General features: G+C 45.0%; 1 protein-coding gene across 9 annotated transcripts in view; it reads right to left on the minus strand.

Annotated features, from left to right (window-relative positions):
* Positions 1 to 23,855, minus strand: part of RANBP3 (RAN binding protein 3) — a 355,000-nt gene that overhangs the window by 266,318 nt on the left and 64,827 nt on the right. For all 9 annotated transcript variants that reach the window (XR_013603675.1, XM_078669890.1, XM_078669894.1 and 6 more), the window contains 3 exons: positions 23,240 to 23,295; positions 11,535 to 11,571; positions 216 to 302 (listed from right to left, as the gene is read on the minus strand). Coding sequence is in view for 8 of the 9 variants with exons in the window: in XM_078669890.1 (XP_078526016.1) it covers positions 216 to 302; positions 11,535 to 11,571; positions 23,240 to 23,295 (180 nt within the window). In the remaining variant the exon portion in view is untranslated. The remainder of the gene's footprint in view (positions 1 to 215; positions 303 to 11,534; positions 11,572 to 23,239; positions 23,296 to 23,855) is intronic.

Below are 23,855 nucleotides of genomic sequence, written 5' to 3' on the forward strand. Positions count from 1 at the left end.
TGCACCTATGCCCTCAGACACAGGTACGATCCATCTACTACATACGGGAAAGAGATCCTAATTACTGTAAAGCAAGATATATTATCTTTTAAAAAACTTCTGCTTATTGCTTTATACATATTTTATGCTTAAAAGATTGCTGACTACTTTAATTAAATTAACATCTCCCACAACCTTCTCTTGGAACTAAGAACATTTGGAGGAAACAGACTTACCAGACTGTGATGGAGGGAACTGAGTTAAAGAAGACGTTCGTTCCCGCTTTCCTGGTGGGCTATAATGCTCATCATCTTTGTCTGAATCTGCAATTAAGCAACAAAAGAATAGGAACAGTGAGTGGTTTAATTTGTTACATTTTGCAGACTGTATGAGTGTGCAACTCTTCCTGTATCCAGGTCTGATCGTCTGTCATGCTGAGTCAACATTTTGCATGACTCGTGGGCACGTCTACATACCGGTTAAAAACGTTTTTAAGTAAAATAGACTGGCATGAATCTGAATTTTTACTGAGGCCAGCAGTATACAATTTTGAGGATCTTGATTTGCAGAAAAAAACCAAGAGTCATTTATGCCTGAGCACGTATTGTCTTTCTGAAACAATCTACAAAATGAACTGGACCAATTAAAGTAGCTCTCTCGTGGTTGAATGGTGATTTTTCATTACAGAACCATGCACATACCATAACTTGGAGTGAAGTGCCTTGAAAATAAATCTTTGCTCTGAATTAGACAAGAAAGGCTCCTGACGTTTACAGAACACTTTACTAATGTCAATGCCAAATCTGATTATACAACAGTGTTTTGAGCAAATGCAGCACCATGCCCCAAATGCTTTGTGCTATTATGAAACTATACTAGCAATTCAACAGAACCAATATTGTTAGAAGGAAAACATCAACACTTGGCAAAGCATAGATGTTGAAATCAAGGAAGGAAATTAGGTACTTGTAGCGAACACCAAATTAAATGTTATTGAACAGAAATCCATGATTCTTAAACAGTTTAAAAAAAGCAGGAATGAATATGCTACTTACCAGTATGCATCTGTTCTTGGCATGTAGGGCTGCTAACATTCATATCTTAGCATTAGATCGCCGCCTAGTGTTGGGTCCGGATGATCGCACATTGTTGTCCTGGAAGAGTCTTCGAAGTATCCTGAGATAGGTGGCTCCTCCCCTGGACTACAGTGCGCATGGGCATCGGCTCCATCCCCAGATTGTTTTTCGCCATTGTGGCAGGAGATGGAGTGAAAAGTGTAATGAATAAATACAATAGTATATCTGCAGCTGCGACAGGCACCGGGGAGGAGGGCGGGCGATATGAATGTTAGCAGCCCTACATGCCAAGAACAGATGCATACTGGTAAGTAGCATATTCAGTTCGAGGCATGTGGGCTGCTAAATTCATATCTTAGCATAGAATACATAGCAGTCCCTCCATCAGCGGCGGTTGCCCGTGCCAGCTGCAGAAACCTGAAAAAGTGTTTTGAGAACAGCCTGTCCTACAGCAGCTTGCTGCTTGGAATGCACATCAACACAGTAGTGTTTTGTAAAGGTGTGTGGTGTAACCCACGTGGCTGCTCTGCAAATATCCTCTAAAGGAATGTTCCCTAGGAAAGCCATGGATGCCCCCAGTTTGCGTGTGGAGTGCGCCTTTGGGGGTATTGTTAAAGTGCGCTTGGCCTTTTGATAACATATCTGGATGCACTTAACAATCCATCTGGCTATCCCTGCTTTGGAAATAGGGTTGCCTTTGTGTTGTGGTGCGAAGGCAACAAAAAGTTGTTTTGTCTTTCTAAAGGGTTGTGTTCTGTCTATGTAGTACATCAACGCCCTCCGTACATCTAAGGTATGGAGCATTCTTTCTGCCACCGTCTGCGGGTTTTGAAAGAATGCTGGCAAGTCAATAGTTTGGTTGAGATGAAACTGTGACACCACCTTCGGAAGGAATTTGGGGTTAGTGCGTAGCACTACCCTATTTGGATGAATTTGAATGAATGGCTCTTGGATTGTGAGCACTTGCAGCTCACTGACACGCCTCAGAGACGTAATAGCTACCAGGAAAGCTACTTTCCACGTAAGGAACTGGAGTTCACACGAGTGCAGTGGCTCAAATGGCGGTCCCATCAGTCTGGTGAGAACGACATTGAGGTTCCACACCGGAGCTGGCGGTGTTCTTGGGGGAATGACTCGTTTCAGACCTTCAAGGAAGGCTTTAATGGCGGGCACTCTGAAGACAGAGAGATGCTGCCTGTTTTGAAGATAAGCCGCTATGGCGGATAGATGTATCCGAATGGAAGTGTACGCTAGATTGCACTTGTAAAGATGCAACAGATAGCAAATGATGTTGGGGATAGATGCATCTAGCGGGTTGATGTCATTGGCTGTACAGTAAATGACAAAACGCTTCCATTTCGCAGCATAGCATGCTCTGGTAGTTGGCTTCCTTGCCTCCTTGATGATGTTCATGCATTCTGGAGGTAGGTTAAGGTATCCAAACTCTAGGACTTCAGGAGCCAGATCGCCAGGTTGAGCTGTTGCGGATCTGGATGCTGAATTTCTCCATGGTTCTGCGTCAAAAGACTGGGCGTGAGGCGCAGTCTTTGATGCGGCACCACTGAGAGTTCGAGGAACGTGGTGTACCAAGCCTGGCGCGCCCACGTTGGAGCAACTAGGATGAGAGTCATCGCGTGTTGCCTTAGCTTTCTTGCGACCAGCGGTATCAGAGGGGCTGGCGGAAAAGCGTACGCAAATTTGCCTGACCAGTTCATCCATATCGCATTCCCCTGCGACTGTGGGTGAGGGAACCTGGCGGCAAAGTGTTGGCATTTTGCGTTTTCTTTTGTGGCAAACAGGTCTATCTCCGGATGACCCCACTGCTGGAAGTACGGGTGGAGGACAGATGGGTGTATCTCCCACTCGTGCATTTGATGGCTGTACCTGCTGAGCAGATCCGCCATCTGGTTGTCCTTCCCTGGGAGGTGTTCTGCCATGAGGAAAATGTTCCTCTGAATGGCCCACTTCCACATGCTCTGAGCCAGATGAGACAGCTGTGGCGAGTGGGTGCCTCCCTGCTTTTGAATGTAGTACATCGCAGTCATGTTGTCCGTCCGGACTAACACTACCTTGTTGCACAGATGTACAATGAAGGACTTGATCGCCATGAAGATTGCCATCAGTTCTAGATAGTTGATGTGCATCTTTTGCTGCTGCGTCGTCCATAGTCCCTGCACTGTGTAAGTGAGCAGATGAGCTCCCCATCCCTGGAGAGATGCGTCCGTTGTCAGGATAATCTGCGGCACAGGCTCTTGGAACAGTCGGCCCTTGCAAAGGTTGTGTGGAGTCCACCAATGCAGAGAGTCGTATGCCCGACTGGTAACCAACACTAGGTCTGTCAATTGCCCCTGAGCCTGTGTCCACTGATTCGCTAAGCACTCCTGGAGCGGGCGCATATGTAACCGTGCGTGAGGGACTATGAAGATGCAGGAGGCCATCATGCCTATCAACTGCATGAATACTCTCGCCGGAAGCGAGTGTTGTGGTCTGAACTTTTGGATCAGAGACTGCATGCTGTCTATCCTGACCTGGTTTGGCTGAGCCATGGCCGTCAGGGTGTTGATCGTCGCACCTAGGAACTGCCGGACATGTGCTGGTTGTAGATGCGACTTTGGGTAGTTCAGCGAGAAACCCAGATCGTGAAGAAGGTGAATTGTAGTCGACATGTCCGCGGCGCACTGTCGTTCCGACTTGGCTTGCACGAGCCAGTCGTCGAGGTAGGGGTAGACATGGATGTTCTGCCTCCTGAGGTGCGCTGCAACTGTCGCCAGACACTTGGTAAACACCCTTGGGGCTGTGGTGACTCCAAAGGGTAAGACCTTGAACTGGTAATGCTTGCCTTGAATAGTGAACCTGAGGTATTTCCTGTGGGACGGGTGTAGTGGAATGTGGAAATAAGCATCCTTGAGATCTAAGGTTGCTAAGAAGTCCCCTTGGTTTAGCAAGGGAAGAATCTGCTGCAGTGTAAGCATGTGGAAATGTTCTGACAGTATGTACAGGTTGAGGGGGCGTAGATCTAGAATGGGTCTGAGAGATCCGTCCTTCTTTGGAATAAGGAAGTACAGGGAATACACCCCTGTGCCTTCCTCTCTCACCGGCACGGGCTCGATTGCTCCTTTTTGCAGCATCACCACTACTTCCTGCTGCAATAAGAGCAAGTGCTCTGCGGACATAGGCCTTTGCCTTGGCGGGATGTTGGGTGGAGTGGATTTCAACTCTAGGCAATAACCATACTGGACTAGTTGTCGCACCCACCTGTCTGTGGTGATGTTTCTCCAGACGGGCAGGAACTGCTGCAGTCTCCCCCCGACAGGTGTTAAGTGGTCGGGGGGCAGTGACAGAGAGTCACTGTTTGCTTGGGGTAGAGGAGCGGGAGCTGTTTCCTCTGCCGCGACCTCTGTTGCTGTTATTTCTGTAACCTCCCTTGTTCTGCTTTTGGAACGAGGATTGTGCTCCACCTTTTGAGAACTGAGATTGTTGACCCATTTGTCCTCTGGTGACTCCACGTGCACCTGAGCGACGAAAATTGTTGCCACGAAACTGTTGCGACTGGAGGGCCCCCATGGACTTAGCAGTTTCTGTGTCTTTTTTTATTTTTTCTAGGGTGGTGTCAACATCTGGACCAAACAGACTATCAGGATTGACTGGCTGATTAAGAATGGTTGTCTGAATATCTGGTTTAAACCCCGAGATGCGGAGCCACGCCTGTCGTCTCAGCATAACGCTAGTGTTGATAGCTCTAGCAGCTGTGTCTGCGGCGTCAAGTGCACACTTGATGGCTGCGTTTGAGATTAGCTTCCCCTCCTCAATAAGCAGTTTGGTGCCTTCTTGGAACTTTGGAGGCAGGTGTTGTATAACCTGTTCCAGGGTGTCGTAATGCGCCCTATCGTAACGTGCTAAGAGTGCCTGTGTATTGGCAATGCGCCAAAAGTTTGCGGCCTGCGCAGCTACTCTTTTGCCTCTAGCACTTTGGACTCCTTATCCGGGGGAGGAGCTTCACCCGTCGTCTGGGAGTTGGCACGTTTCCTGGCATTGGCGACCACAAGAGAGTCCAGTGGCAACTGTCCCCGAATGTATGCGGGGTCCGCAGGTGCAGGTCTGTACTTCTTTTCAATGCGTGGATTGACCACTCGTGCCCTGGTAGGCTCCTTAAAGATATCCCCCGCATGCTTGAGGACTCCCTTAAGCATAGGCAGCGTTTTTACTGTCCTTTCAGAGACTGAGAATGTGTCGAAAAGGAAGTCTTCTTCTATCGGGTCAGCGTGCATGTCCACATCATGATTGGCCGCTGCCCTCTCAAGTAGCGCATGAAAACCTGCTGAATCCTCAGTTGGGGATGCACGTGCATTAAAAAGCTGCGGGTCCTGCCCCACATTTTGGGTGCCCTGGTCACCAGTGTCATCATATGAATCCGGTTGTGCATCTGGTTCATTGATAGGGAAATTGTATTGCTCATCCTCATCATACCCCTCACCCGCAGAGTGTTCTGGTGAGGGAGTAGGGCTCCGTCTTGGAGGAGGCTGGATTGGTTCCGTGAGGCCTGAAGCATCAAGGGGCACCCTTTTCTTTTTCAGTGGGATGACATATGAGTCCAGTGACACTGAAGATATTTTCCTCTTATAGAGGGTCAATTTGCCGGTGTCTGCGTCGATGAACTGCTCTGAATCATCCTCTGATTCGAGTACCCAACGTGGAAGTGGGCCAGCCGTTGAAGAAACCGTCTTCTTCGGTGCCGATTCGGTGGAAAAGGCTTTCGGCGCCTCCTTTGGCGGCAAAACAAAGAGAAGTTTGCCAGAAGGCTTCGCTGGATTGTCCTTCGGCGACGAAATCGGAGCCGACGGAGCAGAGGCCTTCTCCCTAATTCGCTGTAGTGATGCGGCGACGAGGGACGCTTCACTCTCAGTCGGTTTTGGAGCCGACGAGGATGGTTTGACCTTTCCCTCGGATCCGACGTCTTTGTGGGCCTTGTGGGCTTTCGACGCGGATCCCGCTGTCACCGACCCCGAGTCCTGGGACCGGTGCGCAGACGTGCCAGGCTTCGATCCGTGCGCCTGCGTAGACTCCGTGGAGCCGGCCTTTGCGGGCTTGGACGGCGGCGCCGATGTTGATCCGTGCCGACCATCTTTTTTAGAGGACCCCTCCTCTGGCGTCGATTTCGAATGAGCAGCAGCGGAATCGACGGACTTCTTCGACTTCTGCGGACCGGAGGTCGACGGAGTCGATGGATTAGCGGGTACAGTCGTTTTCGCTGGCACGGCAGCCATCTTAGGGACGCTCGAGTCCTTAAGTTTCGCTTTCGTTTTCGGGTCGGCCATTTTAGATGGAGTCGATCCCGATGCTTTCGGTTTCTGTTTCGATACAGTCTGCTCAGCAAGTAAGTCCGTGGCCGGGCCAGAAGGCGGGGCTGTGGCTTGCGGCATGGGGTCGTGGGTAAGGCCTACAGGCGATCCCGTGACCCGGTCGGTATCTTCGAAACCTTCGGGGCAGAGCTCGTCCCCTGAGCTATCCGCCGCGGCCCCATAAATCTCTTCGTCGTCTCCTACCTCGTCGACGTATTCAAGGCCTTGACCCACGACTCCGTCGTCGTCTACCGGATCCGCCTCGACCTCCGTCTCGGGTGGGGAGATCTGAAGATGATGACCCTGGTCCTCTTCATCTTGGTCGCCGAAGATGTTTTCCGGATCCGGGGCCGCCTGTCTAGCTTCCATGCGCACCGCGCGCCGAAGCTTGAGAGTCTTCTTAGAGCGGAACTGTGCACAGGCCTTGCACTTGCCGTCGTCGTGGTCAGGCGAAAGGCATTTGTTACAAACGGGGTGTAGATCGATGTGTGGGTACTTGGACCCACAAAGCGGGCAGTATTTAAACGGGCTCCGCTCCATGTCTGAAAAGTTTTGCAGTCGAGTCGCGATGAGAAGGCCTCAAAGTTCGAAAAGCGAAACAAGACTCCGCTTATTCCGGCTCCAAGAGACGGAAGACTCGAGACCGTGCGCAGACAATACCGACGCAAAAAGCGAGGCCTTTTGGCCGCTAAAAGTTAGTTTTTTTCTCGGTTTCGACAGAGAGACGTCGAGACCACATCCGAACCCAATGGCGGAAAAAAACAATCTGGGGATGGAGCCGATGCCCATGCGCACTGTAGTCCAGGGGAGGAGCCACCTATCTCAGGATACTTCGAAGACTCTTCCAGGACAACAATGTGCGATCATCCGGACCCAACACTAGGCGGCGATCTAATGCTAAGATATGAATTTAGCAGCCCACATGCCTCGAACTTTATATTGCCTTAAATAACAAGTAGAAAGGCTAGATTTGCTTGGAGGATTTTGGCCCCTTGTTGGAACGAAAGTCTTACCCATGGCTTAGGAGAACAGAGTCGTCCTTCAGTTGTACGTTTTCTGGACAACACTAGGTATGTTTCTGTAGTGTGTATGCGGATACATGTTGTGAATTGATTAGCTGAGGTCTGCTCTCCCTGTGTATGCTGCAAAAGAAGGTGGCTACCTTTGGCCCATCTGCTAAATGTTCACCTCAGGCTTTCCAAACTATGGGCCCGATTACGATGGCGGTTTTCCCGCATCCTCCGGGCCGGCGGAAGCCACCGCCGGCCCGGAGGATGCGGGAAAACCGCAGCGGACTGAAAAAGACCCCCCGCCAGATTAGGATGGCTGGGGGATCGTTTTTCAGTCCGCAGCTTTTCCGCCGCGGTCGCCTCCCGTCCGCGGCGGAAAAGCACTAACATGGCTGGCGGTGTCTATCAGACACCGCCAGTCATTAGGATGTCTGGAGGAACATGCCTTTACACGGCTGCATTTCCGCCGTGCAAAGGCATACGGATTTTTGTTTGGGGGCCCGTTGCGGGCCCCCAGGGGTGAAGGGGGGTGCACATGGGGGTACCTATGGTACCCCCCTGCATTTGCCTGCGCAAAGCGGCAGGCACCGCGCGGTGCCTGCCGCTTTGTGCATGCAAATGTACAACTTACATTTTCGTCATTGCGGCGGGTGCTGCTTCAAGCAGCACCCGCCGCAATGATAAAAATACAGGATGTGACCGCCAGGGTGGCGGTCACATCCTAATTTGCACGGAGGGACCGCCGCTGCCCCTGCGGACGGTCCCTCCTACTCTATGGTGGCGGACGGACTCAGGTCCGTCCGCCATCATAATCGGCCCCTATATGTACCCTCACTCCTTTCCAAAACAGTTGTGCTAGCGAGTGATGAATGGAGTCCATTCAGCCCCTTTGTCTTAGATGAAGTGTTCACAGCAAAAGAAAACCCACTCTCTGCTTCTTGTATTGTAGCCAACTATTGTGATAGATTGAGCGGGTGTTTGGGAGTTTAAAATCATAAGAGCCCCGGCAGGCACTAAATAATAGGCATTTAAGAAGCATCGTGGACTCAGTTGCAAATTATGTTGTTCAACAGAAATTAGGGCAGGCTATTGAGCCAATTAAATCAGTTCCTTCGGAACAGTTATTTTCGATTAGGAAAAAACACAACTTCAAATACACTCCTCTTTATAGAAGTTATTTCCCGGTTTGATGCATAGTATATTTCCTGGTACCTACATCTCCAGCTCATTAAAGTAAATTGAATATGACAAAGTTTTAACACCTATTTACCATACAAAGAGTGATCAAAATGCTTAACTGCCAATTATCTTTCTTGACTTGAGATAGGGGATGTAAGATTTAAGTAAACAAAACCTTGATATGATCTTATATGTCAATTACTAGTGTATCAGCGATGGAACATTACCAGGATTGGACTTATTTTGAATACTGCCCGACCAATTCCTTATGTTTAAGGAGGGGTCTTTTCCTGGAAAGTGCAAGTCACAGTGCAGGGTACCATGAAATTCATTACTGCATACTGTATTTTCTGAAAATGTTATGGGTTTCCTGAAACAAATATCTAAGTCCAATGCTAAGAAGTTGAGGGTAAAGACACATCCTGCATTAATACGCCTACTAATCTAAAATTATCCATTGCAATAATGCTCTTCAGGCAGCAACTTTTCCTCGTAGTACATTTTACAAAATCAATATAGGTTTTAATTACTACGATCTTTTATTAAACGATTTTGAATCGAACTGGATCAATCGGAAGGCACTCCAATAGGACATCACCATCCACAAGCTAAATGGAGTTCTACTGCCAACCAATAGGCGGCTAAATATTTTTAATTTATGAGGGTATGGTTGCGAACTTGTTCAAAAGTCAAAACCATGGCGCAAGGGATAAGCTGCTAGTCGCTATAGTTGGGCTGGCAGGTCCATGTATTGTTGGAAACCCTTAAATGAAACTTGGACACGTCACCCACTATGCCTGTTTAAGCAACGACCTAGAAAAAACGGCAACGGCAAAAAATTACAGGTACATCTTGCCGGACACTAAATATTCCCTCATACCAGGCTGATAGATGGACAGAGTTGTGGTTCTGGCAGGTACCACTGTGAACTGCAACAGGATGCACAACTGCAGCCCAACTCGAATGGAGTGTTTGAGACCCTCTTGTGAATTCAAAATACTGGACAAAGGTCCTTACTATGCGTTTCAAATGCTTCTTAGTTCAAGAGGCAGCAGGGAAATGCAAGGGGGCCGCTCCTAGTAGGCATAACTGGTCTTACTATCTCAGTGCCTCATGTTTTTACCATTTTCCTTTTATTATTGCTAATGAGGGCGATATTCATCCTTGACCTCAAAGCCCCCATAGTTGCAGCATGCTCCTAGCCCACACTCCACCTACATCTGTATATGTTCTTGTGTTAGTGTTAACTGAATTTCCTTTCATTGAACAAAGCGGACCTCATGTTTATTATGCTGGCAAATATTGACCTATGTTTTAATGAGTTTTCTGAGCCAATACTATTTAAAGAACTACAGCACAGAAAAAATAAAACCAACACTTATTTTACAGTCTTGATTCCCAAAGAAGTCCAAATGTCACAAAAGTTAAGCTGGAAGTTTTTACCTAAAATATTTGGGGGGTGACGGAAGAAGGGGAGGCTACTGGCACTATCTCCCACACTAAGCTAGCATGCTAAGGGGTAGGAAATAGGCCAGATAAAGCATGTCCCTCATCCAACCCTACTCCACTCAATCTGCTCTGCCCATAGGCATTGTCTGCATAAAAGGATTCAAGCTTCAGAGAAATGGATTCACCACCGCTTCACTGCAAACGTTAACCTTCCTCCTTATTAATATCAGAAAAGGTACAATTATTTAGAGTTTAACGAACGTGGAATAGTGTCTATGTCTGAGTGATTTACTGTGTGCTTGATACAATAATATTTACGTGATGCCTTCGAAATTCCCATGTAATTATTCAAAAACAAGCATTTCAAATTTAACAGACTCTTAATCAACTTTCCAAGACTAACACTTTCTCAATGATCACCGATCCAAGTTACAGTTAAGCATGGAGCATCTGTGAAGAGAATAGATGAGGTGTTTAAGTGATATATATATATTTTGTTTTTTTTAAACAGTGGCTTGCTGGGCCGGATGCTCGAACTGTGAATCACCCAGTAATTAAGATGTAAGCCATGTATATGTACTCCTTACAGTTAAAGTGACTCACTGACATACACCCGCAATACAAAGAGTTGAAGAGCAAAAATGAATTAAACTCGTACATCACACATTTATAGAGATGGTTCTGCTTCAAACAAAAATGTTATCATTTAAAGTTTTTGTACATGCTGGGGAAAAAAACGCTACACTTCTTTTTGGATGTAAAAAATGTCTAAACACTGGTAATCACGTTTTTTTCTCCAGAATTTATGAAAATACTGGAAAATATACAGTTTCCAAAAAATAAATGAACATACTTATATTTAAATGGAGTGACATTTCATTTTCCATGGACATCCAACTGATGAGTCATTTTGATGAAAACTCCTGTTGAATGTTCAAACAGATTAGGTGGGTATTTTCTTTATTTTATAGGTAATCTATAGAGATCTGACAGTTGGAGGCACCAAGAATGTGATTACCGATGTACCGTATGGTAGCTACCTTTAACCATTTGTTTGTGAAATCGGGGCGGCTGCTGCTGCATGAAGTGGTGCCTATTGGCAGAAAGGTGCTTATTAGCCAAGGCCACTGTGTAGGCATGTTAACAGTGGATTAACCTATTAGCAAAATATATCTTAATTCAGAGCGGAAGAACCACAGGTAGGCCAAAACAAGTCTGCAGAACTTAGAGAAAGCAACAAAATTGAGGTAGAGATCAACATCAGGAAAGATAGTCTAATGTCCCGTAAATCCAATGTCCTGAGACAGAGAAACTAATTGTGTGGCAAGTATGAACCACCGTAAGAAATGTATTTTTGAGAAATAAAAGGTGCATTAAAAATGTTTTTTTTTTTAAATCAATGTTATCTTGCTACATTTTCTACAGACACAATTGGATACAATTATAAAGTGATCAACATAGTCAGCCAAAATGGCAGACTTGTAATAAAACTACATCCTCACCATCGCCATCTTCTGCACTTGAGCCACCGGCAGATCTCTGAAATAATAAGCACACAAAGCAAGTAAATGGCTATAAAGCACCCGTTTTTATTTTGTTCATTATACAAGGAATGTGTCCACAATACTCCACAGTGCTTGGCTGTTCAAGGGATCTCAACTTATTAAACGCAGTTAAACAGTCAAGCTTAATATACCAATGTAACATTCAAAGTAAAACATATGATGCGTGTAACTGAAAATGCACTTTTCGACAAGAGGTCCGCGGGGTGGGGGTGGGGGGGGTTGTAACTCAAAGGCATCATTTCAGGGAAAGCTAGAACATGCCTGCTATTTGTGCAAAGACTTCCTTATCACAATCTTGATTCAGTTATTACACTCCATTTCCATATGCAAGCACATTGTAACAATTTAAAAGCGCTTCAAGGGAAGATAGACTGGGTCTAGTGTGAAGCATTACCAATATCAAATCCCTACTGGAGGAACTGATTCAAGAAGTAAAGAATAAGTTACTTACCGTCAGTAACGCCTTATCTGGTAGAAACAGGATCTAGCCGCAGATTCCTTAATTTAGAATTATCCCCAGACATCCGACAGGATCTGGAAATTGTTTACAGCATTACCTCTGCACATCGGTTGAGGGCGTGTAGTGACATCATCCTCCAAATGGGCCATTGACAGAGTCCATAGAAGCCCTACCCTTAATCGCTGACGTCAGTTTCGTCGACTATGTTTCGCGCCAACAACACGGAAACTGTTTATGCAAACAGTTTGTCAAAAAAAGAGACGTCTTTGTGTCAAACATTTTTGAAGTCCTAAAGAAGGGCATCAGAATGCCAAGACAGGGATCTTGCAGGTATCAGTGCTAACAGTTCACAAAGCAGGGAGTCTGGGTGGGTCGTTAATGACTGTGCGACTAGATCCGGTCTTTACCAGATAAGGCATTACTGAAGGTAAGTAACAAATTTATCTGATAGAGATATCTAGCAGATTCCTCATCTTTGAATTAGATACCCAAGCAACACCATCCTGGGAGGTTGGTCTTCGACCTGAACTGAGAAAAAGATCCCAGAACAGCACTAGTCGTTCCATATTGCGAAAGAAACCAGGCTCTCTAAAGAATTCTAGATGAAGCTAAGAAGATGCTCCACTAGAAGGACTGTGGGAGCACCGCATAGGAAACATGTGCACAACATACTCACAGCAGAGGGATAACAAAGTGTTGGAAAAAACACTTAATAGAAACAATAATACTATGTAGCTCTGCCAAAGATAATCAACCCATGATTGGACAAGGCTTAAGGACCAAGGCATCCACCTATGCCTCTGAATTAGAGCACCATCTCCTTGCCATGGAAACTAGACCATGATCTAACCTTACCCTGTGACACAGAGGTAAGGGAACCTCAGAGCACATACACGATAGAGACATCTCTAAAATGCTGAACGAAAGCTTTGCTAGAAGAAGGTTTGGTAGAGAACCCTCTCAGATGGAGAAAACCCTCCTAGAGCGAAAACAACCCCCTGGGAATATGTAAGTAGAAGCTCAGGGGAGAAAGGAAAAGGAAATGCATAAGCAACGACCAATTCAAGGTCGATCTAGAGTCTGAAGAGAAGCGCAGTGACAAAAGAAGATAAGTACTCCCATGGAAGTAGTTCAGCACAACCATACTTGAAATATATACCTTTATACATGTGGACATATACATAATATATATATATACACACATACATACATATATATATATATATATATATATATATATATATCCAGCACAAATAAGGCCCCGAAAGGTAAAGATTTTAACAGACAGAGATATCAGGCAGCAAGACCTGACTGACACTTTTTGATAAAAGATGGAGTATCACAACATGGAAGCGATCAAGCCCCATGAAAGAAACACCAAAAACAATAGATGACAGTGAATACAAGCGCGACAAGGATTGAGATCAGTAAGAAATGTCTCAACTGGAGACACAATGTATTCATGACTAAAAAGGGAAAACAGTCCCATATCCTACAAAGGAAGAAAGGGAGGCCAGAAGAAAACATTCCTTCAAGCAGACGGAATTCACAAAACAAAATGAAAGGGGTAAAATTCTCCCACCCAAAGCAGGGGTCAGAGCCGGTGAGGCCAGTTGCTGGGAGCAGCAAATGGTTGGGTCAGCTCACAATGGCGGCAAATTTTGAAGCTTCGCCTTCGTCGACCATGCCCATCCTGGGGGAGGAGGCTTGACCTCTGCCCAGGATATGCTTTGTTTCAGGACCCCCGAGAGTGGGAGGCTCTCGCCCCAGGGGTCCAGAAACATGTCTGGGGGTGGCAACGGGCAAGCAGCCAGCCAGTCAGGACACTAGAGTTAGGTCTTTTTTCAGGGGGCATCTCTAAAATGCCCTCTAAGAATTGCAACTGGAATTAAATCCCACACTGGCATCAGTGTGGGTTTAATGTGCTGAGAAGTTTGATTCCAAACTTCTCAGATTTCAGTACAGCCATTATGGTGCTGTGGAGTTTGTAATGACAAACTCCCAGATCATATACTCTTTATTGCTTTACTGCACTTACAATGTCTAAGAAGGGACTAGGACACTGTATGGGTACAGGGCTTGCACCTGTACCCTCACCAGTGGTATAGTGCACTCAGTGAGAGGGCTGGCGTACCTATTCCATGGCAGTGGATTGTAGGCCGGTCACACAGGTATGTATGTGTGCAATGTCGACTCTTCACTCTGCTCTGCCCCAAAACACAGCCTGCAATTGCAGTGTGTGAGTGTTGAGGTACAGGGCCTCTAAGATGGCACAATATGTGCTACAGTCCTTAGAGGCCTTCTCTGGCCACAGTGCCCTTGGTACCCATGGCACCTTTTACAAGGGACTTGCATGTGGCCAGAGAGTTGACATTTAGGTTTGCAACAGAACAGTTTTAGGGAAAGATCATAGGCCCTGGGTACCGGGTTGTCAGGAACTCAGGGCACTCTTAGTCAAAGAGCATCAAGATCAGCCAAAAATTGAGGGACAACCATTAAAACAGGAGCACTTTCCTACAAAAAGTAAACTACTTCAGAACTGTTCCGATTAATCAACATTCATGGAAATCTGTCAGCAGTAACTCATGTTTGACACTGTCACAACCTCTAGCTAGGAACTTGAAATTGGAGAAATCCATTCAAGTGAGCTTTCAATAGCTAAATTAAAATTCCCAATAAAGATGACACATTGAGACAGTGTTGCCGCTTCAAGAAGAAATAAGTCATAAAAAGCGGGTTCGTCATGGTTTTGCGTATGGGGCATATACCACTGATTTTGTTATTAGACCAAAACGCAGGCTGGAAATCAGAAGCATGACCATTCAACTATTAGAGGTCTGTCTAAATGGAATTGTGTGGTACTTCCTGAATTCTTTCAATGTGTTTTCTGTCCTTTAATGCACTTCGGATTGTGCAGAAATCTGGATCTCTGAAGGATGACACTTGGAATCAGTTTAGCCTTGAATGCAATGAGCAAGCAATTAACATTCAAACTAAACATACAAGTTTTGACAGGGGGGAAGAAAGTCAAACAACTAATAATCAAACCCGCTTAGTCAAACCTGCCTTACAAATGCAGTGATACTACTTTTCAGAAAGACAATATCAGATTGCATATAGGGGTCTTCAAACATAACAGTATGACTCTCAGAACTAGGAGCCTAGAGACTGGATGTTGAATCGGCAGAGAGAGCGAGCAGCACCATTAAATAACATAAGATATTAAGAGCTCCTGATCCCTGGCAATAATTCTAACCCTCAGATGGAGCTGGGTTGGCCTAACTGACTAGGACCTGCACCTGTTCCTAAACCAGCCATTAAAATCCAAGGTGTATTGCTGGATTCTTCATTTCAGCATTTTGCTTTGGCATCCTTAAGATGCTCAGAAAAAATCATTTCTTTCCTTCCTCCACTCTCCAGGAGACTAGTGGTCCAGGCCCTTATACGCTCTCACCTGGACTAAGGAAATTCACTCTATTTGGGGGTCACCAAAAGGACCCTGAGGAAACTGCAAGTAGTACAGAATGCAGTGTCTTGAATTCTTTACAATGTCCCCAAACATCACACCGCTTGCCATAGTTTGAGTTCTCAGCATTGGCTCCCAGAAGCTGAAAGTCTTAGGTTTAATACACTTGCATTGCCCACAGGGCCTTTAACACCAGGCCACTTATCACCTGTTCCCCGATTTCTCCCTATTGTCCCCGAGTGAACTATTCGCTCCTCTAATGCCCTCCTTGCCAAATGCCCGTAAATCAGAAGATCGAGATGGGAGGACAGTCTTATGTTGCCAAGCTGTGGAACTCCCTCCCCTCCCAGAGATGATCTACGCAGGAACTCTCGTTGCTCAAACTACTTAAGACATGGCTATTCCAAAATAGCCCTTCCTGAGGTATCGGAAGAGCGGTTTCGCACTGATAGTGCTGGAAGACCTCCGGGTAGCCATGCGCTATATAAGTGCAGCAACAGAACATATTGAGCTTAGAAAGCAACATCCCCTGTAGTTGTCAAGCCACTCACTTGGAAAAGAGTACCTGCTTCCAGAGGCAACGAAGCAGACTTTTCCTGTGTGCGAGTGAGGGTAGTGAGATTATACTTCTAGTCAGTATTCTCTCCTACGCTGGGTTGCTGGTCTCCTCAATGGCGGGATGACAGACTACAATAGCACAGGCTAACCGTTCTGGTTTCTTTACCCGTCCAACGGACAAAGCAGAATGCAAGAGCTAACCTGGGGTTCAACAAAATTCAAACATTTGCATGATATTCAAATCCTAGCAGAGAATCATGTTCTAGTTGTTGGTCAAATTTCAGAGACTTAAGCCCAGAGTCCCAAGTCAGCCCAGTTTAGGCTGGTAAAGGTGTTGCACAGGTTGTCTCAAATTAAAGCATCTTTTTCTAGCATACTGTAAATGGCGATAATCACAAATAAGAAACGCGGAATGGGAAGGTTTCAACCAGAGAAGGAGAAACCTATACTACACAAACTAAATCAACTGGATAGCTACCAACCCACTATAGACACAGTTTTGTAGGGATGTATTTCACAGAGGGACCAATTTTGTGCAGAGCACGGACAAGTGAGCCCAGCTAAAACCAACCATGCTCTAACCGAACATTCAAGCACACATTACACACACACTTTTAGCACATTTCACAAACATGATCAAGGAAAGGGAGCCCCAGTTACAGTGAGTAGACGGGTCTTCACTGGGTAGGATCTAGAGGTAGGTTCACTACTGGGGTATGGGCAAAAAACACCCTGTTTCTCCGGACTAGAATTGCTTTTTTACTACCAATAGATCGTCAATGAATAGTTTGGCTTTAAAGTGCCACAGCCAACATCAATCAAAATGGGGGGTACACTTTCAGTCCATAACAGAGGATACCCTCTGGTCGTCAGGTAAGATGCTGGGTGGACAGGACGACACATGCAGAATGTGCTGTGAGAGAGTAAATACCGTTCCTACAGTTTACTGAATGCACTGAGCATGAATGAAAGTCAATCTGCCAACGCGGACATGAATATTTGCATAACGGTCCACCTCTACTGTCACCTGTAAGCCATGAAGAATATATCAGTGAGGGATGGCTCGGAGAAACCTATTATCTGTGTTGGGATAGATACAAAGACCTTTGCATCAAAGCAAAGCTGCAGCTAGTCCTCTACATTTACCAGATACCTTGTTGGTTAACTTAAAACCAACAAAAATATTCTGTACTGGAAATACCAATTACCAATCCTGAATCTTTTGAAACATCGGTGGTTTGCGCGGACTAGGAAATAGTAATAAATGATTTGTAGATTATTGGTGCCCATCAAACATGCTTGCTGTGGATGAAAAAAAGATTTGGTAAAGCGCCAAACATCATCAACTTGTCTCTCTTGAATTACTTGTTTTCCAAGAACAATCTACCATTCATGCTATGGTCTTTTCTTCTTGAATAGGAAGACACAGGATATGTTGGTGTCTGATCTAGCCAGTACAATTCAACCCATTTGTTGTTTATTTTATTTAATCAAGATGCAAGTTACTTAGTTTTTTTTTTTTTTAAAAGATCCTATATGATTGAGCCCTAGTTTCTAGGCATATGTATCACTAAACTAAAACTACTGATATTAGTCAAAAAAGAGCAAGATAGTGGGACATTTAAGTTAGTCATTGTTTCCATTTACATAGTGAATACTTATATAGGACCCTTCTTTTTTGTTCGAGTAACTTTTACACTCAACTCTAACATTACCAATGGCTATAAGGAAGCTTACAGTGACAGAGCATATTTTTATCTCTACCTATTGCTATTTCTCTATCTCTCTATATATTTACCTCCACTCTCTTCTAGAAAGCAATTGATACTGTAGGGTTGAGTATATATCAGATTTCTACAGTGATCTAGAGTCTATTGACCTAGGAGAACCTTTCAAGGTGCAATAGCTCTAAGCATGAATTAGGAGGACACTAGAATATGAGATGGCTTCCAGAGACTCTTTGGAGTTTACAAATTGCTGGTCAACAAACCAACCATTGCAATAGTGAATCATATTTTGTTTCAGTAACCACTGATGCAAGTAGCTTTGAAATAATTGTATCTGCTAGATCAGCTTTGTTAAAAAAACAGGGAGGTGACAATTATAAGCGAGTGGAAATCATGGAATTTTTAAGGGATAAGAAGGGCTGTTCGATATCCCAGGTATACGGGGAAATGATTCCGTATAAGGAGGATTACTGTGGAAGGGTGGTTGAAAAATGGAATACCAAGTTAAGCTTATTTGGTAATGAGGTTGAAGCTATTGAACTCAGTGTTAAGAGTAGCCAGCCTACAAGTTCAGCAATATAAGACCATGTACGAGCTTTATTATACACCACACAGAATCGCTCAATGGGGTGGAACAACGGGGGTAGTCTGTCCTAGATGTCAGGCAACGCAGGCGGACACCATACATATGTTTGCTGCATGCCCCGCCCTGGACTCATTTAAAAGTTCATTAGAGCAATTTTTCGACAAAGCATTGGGGATTAATATTAGCATAACAAATGAAGATATGGTTCTAGGGGTAACCAGGGATGGTGTAGAAATCCCTCAATAAGAGTTTATATACCTAGCGATGACCTTAAGCCGGCTATGCATCGCAACACTGTGGAAAGACCCAAATTCGCCAACATTCCAACAATGGCTATCACGGTTATTATCGATATATGTGCTAGAGAAAGCGTTATATGACAAAAAGGGCTGGAAGACAAAGCAATTGGGGAAACGGATATGGGCCCCCATAGCAGATTGGAAACATAGGCTCGAAAATGGTTAAAAAAGGGCATAACCGAGAGCTGTGTCCCCTTTTTTTTTCTTCCCTTTTTTTTCTCTCTCTTTGTACAGTGGCAACCGGATAGCCTGTATGTTGATTAACCATGTTGAGATCTTTCATACATTCTCTTCTTTTCTTTATGTATGATTTTGTCGCATAAGTTGTTTGAAACATTGGTATAATGAAAGGTATCTCTAAATGTTATACTTGATGATGATGAATAAAAAAAATAAAAAAAAACAAAAAAAGAAAGAATTGTATCTGCCAATGAACAGGAGTGAGGGTGTTAGTCCAAAACGTAGCAGTTGGCAGAAACCCCTCAAGAAAGGGGTGCAAGTTAAATTTCAGAGATTTACTTCTACATCTGGCTTACAAGAACAGACTGGGTGGGTACAACAAGAAGGGGAATGTGTGAGGCCATCCAGAACAAAGAAGAAGTCCTACATCACAATTTTTGCCAGACTATAACAGGGATCATACACAATGATCTGTTGTGACAATGGTCACACTGTTTTCAGTTCTAGACAGTTGATCTGCTTTACCACATCCTGCTGTGTCCACAGTCCCCTCAACTTGAGGTTGCTCATGTGTGCTCCCCATCCTATTTGGGATGCATCTGTCGTGATGGTCACTGTTGGAGCTGGTTGTGAGAATGGTTTTCCCCTTATTAAGTTGTCCTTCTTCCACCACGCTATTTCCTGATGTACTGCATGCATGACAACCACGAGGTCCTCCCAGCTTTCGTTAGCCTGTGACCATTGCTGCTGTATCCATTCCTGAAATGGCCTCATGTGTAGTAGAATATTTGGGATTAAGTGTATGCATGATGCCATAATTCCCATCACCTTTCCCACTGTCCTCACTGTCAGAGCTTGACCCTTGCGGTACAGCGGTCTCTCCTTCAGAATTGCTACAGGCCTCTTTGAGCTTGGGAACACCTTGCGCTGAATGGTGTTGATCTCTGCTCCCAAGAAAATCTTCACCTCTTCCGGTTCAATGGATGACTTTTCCCAAAGAATTGAGAACCCTAGTTGTACTAGCGTGTGTATTACCACTTGAATGTCTTTCCTGCAGGCGCTGTATGAGTTTGCTTTTACCAGCCAGTCGTCGAGGTATGGATATAGAGTATCCCTTGCCTCCTTAAGTGTGCTGCTACTGCTGTTAGGCATTTTGTGAACACCCTTGGTGCGGATTTTAGTCGGAATGGTAGTACTGTGAACTGGTAACCTGTGTTGTCGATCACAAACCTTAGTAGGTGCTTGTGTCTCTTGTTTATTGATATGTGAATGTAGGTGTCCTTCAGATCTATGGTGGCCATATAATCCCCTTCCTGTATTTGGGGTATTACTTCTTGCAGAGATGTCATCTTGAATTTTTGTGCCTTTATGTACTTGTTTAAGTACCTTAAGTCCAGAATAGGACGTAGTGTTTCGTTCGCCTTTGGTATGAGGAAGTAAGTGGAGTAGACCCCCTTGCTTCTCTCCCTGTATGGTACTATTTCTATTGTTTAGAAGTTCCTGTGCTTCCTGTAACAAGTGAGGATGCTCCTTTGCAGGGTGAACTCTTTTCCCTGGTTTTCTGTCTTGAGGCCGTCTTTGCAGCTCTATGCAATAGCCGTGTCTTATGATGTTGAGTATCCAATTGTCTGTTGTGATCCTCCTCCAGTTCTGGAAGAAGTCCCTTATTCTGCCTCCCACAGGTGTTAAGTGTTGGAGGAACTGTATGTTTACTGTTCTTTGTCCTGATGTTTTGCACAACCCTGGAGATGGTGACTGGCTGTGTCTTGTCCCTGTGGTTAAGTCACTTGGAGGTGACTGAGGCTTCTCGTCCTCCAGCTGCACTCCATAGGTGTCTGCTGCCCTTTTTATGACCTGATTATAGATACCCATGTCGTCTGGTGGCGAGGGCCTCGAAGGGTATGTCTCTACCCCCCTCTAAACCCTCTTCTGGCGAATCGGCGTCGAGATCTTGCCACTGCAAGTCTTGTGCCTTCGAAGGCGTTGAGCCCTGGTATGAGTGTTCCTCTTCCTCGCCCTCAGCGTCGAAGTAATACATGTCCTCTTCGTACTGTTCTTCGGCTGGTTCTGGCATGCTAGGAGGTCGAAGTTCTTCTGCGCCCTTTGCGGCTTCGTTGGCATTATGTACTGCTTCATTTTTTCATCGAAGTCACTTTTTCTTTGAAGGATGCTCGCCATTTCGGCTTCGAGCCTTCTCTTCTTGTCCATCTCAGACACTTGTTCGGCATCGAACTCTTCATGCTTTCGCTTCGATGTCGAAGATGCACTCTGTCTAGGGCCTTCCTTTTTCGGCGGTTGCTAGCGTCGAGGTCTTCGACGGCAATGCTCTGTTGTGGGAGGATTTCAACTCACTCCTTAGAGTGTCTGTCGAGGGCCTTGGGTTCGACAACTCTTACCTCCTTCGTCCTCTTTTCGACCTCGATGTTTGTCACGTCTTCTGGGCCTTCGGCGATGTTGTCCTCTTCTCTACTGGATAGGTCCAATCCCGGAGCGATGGAGGTGCCCCTTGCTCCTGCATGGTGTAGTTAGCCCTTTGTTGCCTCTCTCTCACCATTAGTGTCTTCGGCGTTGCAGTCCTCGCTTCGATGGTCGGGCAGCAGGCAGAGGTTGCAGACAGGATGATGGTCGTTCTGAGTGTATTTATGTCGGGAATTTTTGCAAAATTTGAACGGAGTCTTGTCCATTCCCTCGCTCAGGGAGCCCCCTGCGCATCCTCCATGAAACTTCGAAGTTTTGACTGTTCTCCCCCTTCCTGGTCATTCTGGTTAGTTGGCCAGCAGTCCGGCAGCCAATTTTAGATTCCCTGGTGATCTTTCGGTGATTTTCCAGTGCTTCTTCTCTCCAAAGTTCTGGAGCTCCTTCGTTGACGACCCAGACCCAACGGCATAAAAAAGAATCTGATGATGGCGACCAAAGGTGGGAGCTTCTGCAGGAAGCGTGTCAACATCACAAACAGACACCAAATGGTGGTAGGTTGACGCCCACCTGGGACACAAAAGAAAAAAAGAAGATACGACAATTCCGGACCTAACCTCGAGATGGCGGAATAATGCACAGCATAGTGAATCCAGAAAGAATCCCGCTGCAAAATTGTATCTGCCAATGAACAGCAGTGAGGGCGTTAGTCGAAAAAGTAGCAGGTGGCAGAAACCCCCCAAAAAGGGGTGCGAGTTAAATTTCAGAGAGGTACTTCTACGTCTGGCTTACAAGAACAGACTGGGTGGGTACAACAAGAAGGGAAATGTGTGAGGTCATCCAAAACAAAGGCCAATGTTTTTGTGAAGAATCAGCTTTTACTCTGAGTTTGGGCAGGTTCATGTAGTGTGCGATTGGAACCAGGGTCTTATTTAAATTAACAATAAAGTGAATCTCCAAAACACAATATGGGTTCCGTGTAGATGTTTCCTTTTAGGAGCCCTGCGGTACTAGGTGCCTGCGAAAGTGAGCAAGGGCTTGAACCTAGTGAATTTGCTTTCCGGACACTAGCTTTGTACCTGTGAGACAGCAAGACCTGCCGGAAAATCTCTACCAAGAATAATGTATTGAATGCCATAAGAACGCGGTATGCAAGAGCCTTTGGAAACCCAGTAAGTATGCATATATCCTGAGTTAGAAGTTCAGCTGCTTTATTAAGACACCCTTGCCACAGTCTTCCGGATTTCTCACAGTATTTACATAGAATCTCCTTAATATTGCCCGGTAGTGGAACCCATAACAGAATTCCACTGCTGTTGTTGTAAATTAAGGTTGTCACACACCTTCCTCTTTAAACAAACTACAAGGCTTATCATTGAGTTGCATGCAACATTAAGAACCACTCAAACCATCTTACACCCATTCCGTTCAGAAGTATGAAACAGAAAAGTGTCAGCTCTAAAATCACACTTGAATGCAGGTCAAAGAAACTGCTATCAACACTGGAAAATGCGGAAATAGGAACAAATTCCAATCAATATGGGATGCGCAAAACAATGTAAAGGAGTGCAGACACGATATTTAAAGTGGATCTGTGTACAAGGAGGAAGGACATCCATGCACCAATTGAACAGCAATGATATTTAAACATTACTGTAATGCGATATTAGAAAACAATGCACACACCATTCCAAATTAGAAAATGGAACACATGAAGCTATGGAATACGAGCATATTAGGGTTTAGAGTTTTAAGCTACTTTTTTTGATTGAGCACATTAGGTTAAACTAGACATGGTTAAACAGTGAGCAGCAATTCTACTAACACCGGGAATTTTTTTGGGTGAGGCTGGGGGCTAGTGGGGGGGGGGGGTTACATCTAATCAACCAGAGGTAAAACGTTTCTAATAATTCAACTACTCAGGGGTAGTACAATAATCTTAAATTCTTACCTTCTGTGCCTTATCCTTCTGGAACACGAAGACAGGTGGGGCAATAGCAGGCTTTTCTATTTAAAGGAAAACAACAAGACTTATCAGCGTGCTTACGTATGACTGGGTGACATATATAGCCTCTTCAGTAGTTCAACAAGTCAGTGGCAGAATTATCAGTACATTTGCACTTTAGTTTAAACTGGTGCATGCATGCAAGACAAAAGTTATCCAACTATATAAGTACAGTACTTAAGCGTTAGTATCCACAGATTTGCATGCTTGAATTACATGCTTGAATTAATCCCCATCGCCAGTCCACTTCCTTGCATTGGTTGCTTCAGTAGTTTTTTAATTGCACCCGTAGAAAAATATATTTAAGAAATTTCTGCAGCAGCTAGACTAGAAGGTGAAAACTGTCTCCCACTGGTGGATGGCTTTTGTAAAAACTCTAAATTATATCTGCAATTAACAATTGAGAATTTCAGAATTTGCATTAGAGAACTTCAAAGGCATGATAAGTTGTGAATGTGGATGCAAGAAGTCACCCTCACTTGATTGTGCTTTGAAATAATATGCGCCATTCCTTTTGGTTTCTGCTGAGCTTTAAAGTTGTTTTTCCTTTGCTCCATAAGCA

This window comes from Lissotriton helveticus, chromosome 12 (genome assembly GCF_964261635.1).
Source record: "Lissotriton helveticus chromosome 12, aLisHel1.1, whole genome shotgun sequence".
NCBI classification, from domain to species: Eukaryota; Metazoa; Chordata; class Amphibia; order Caudata; family Salamandridae; genus Lissotriton; species Lissotriton helveticus.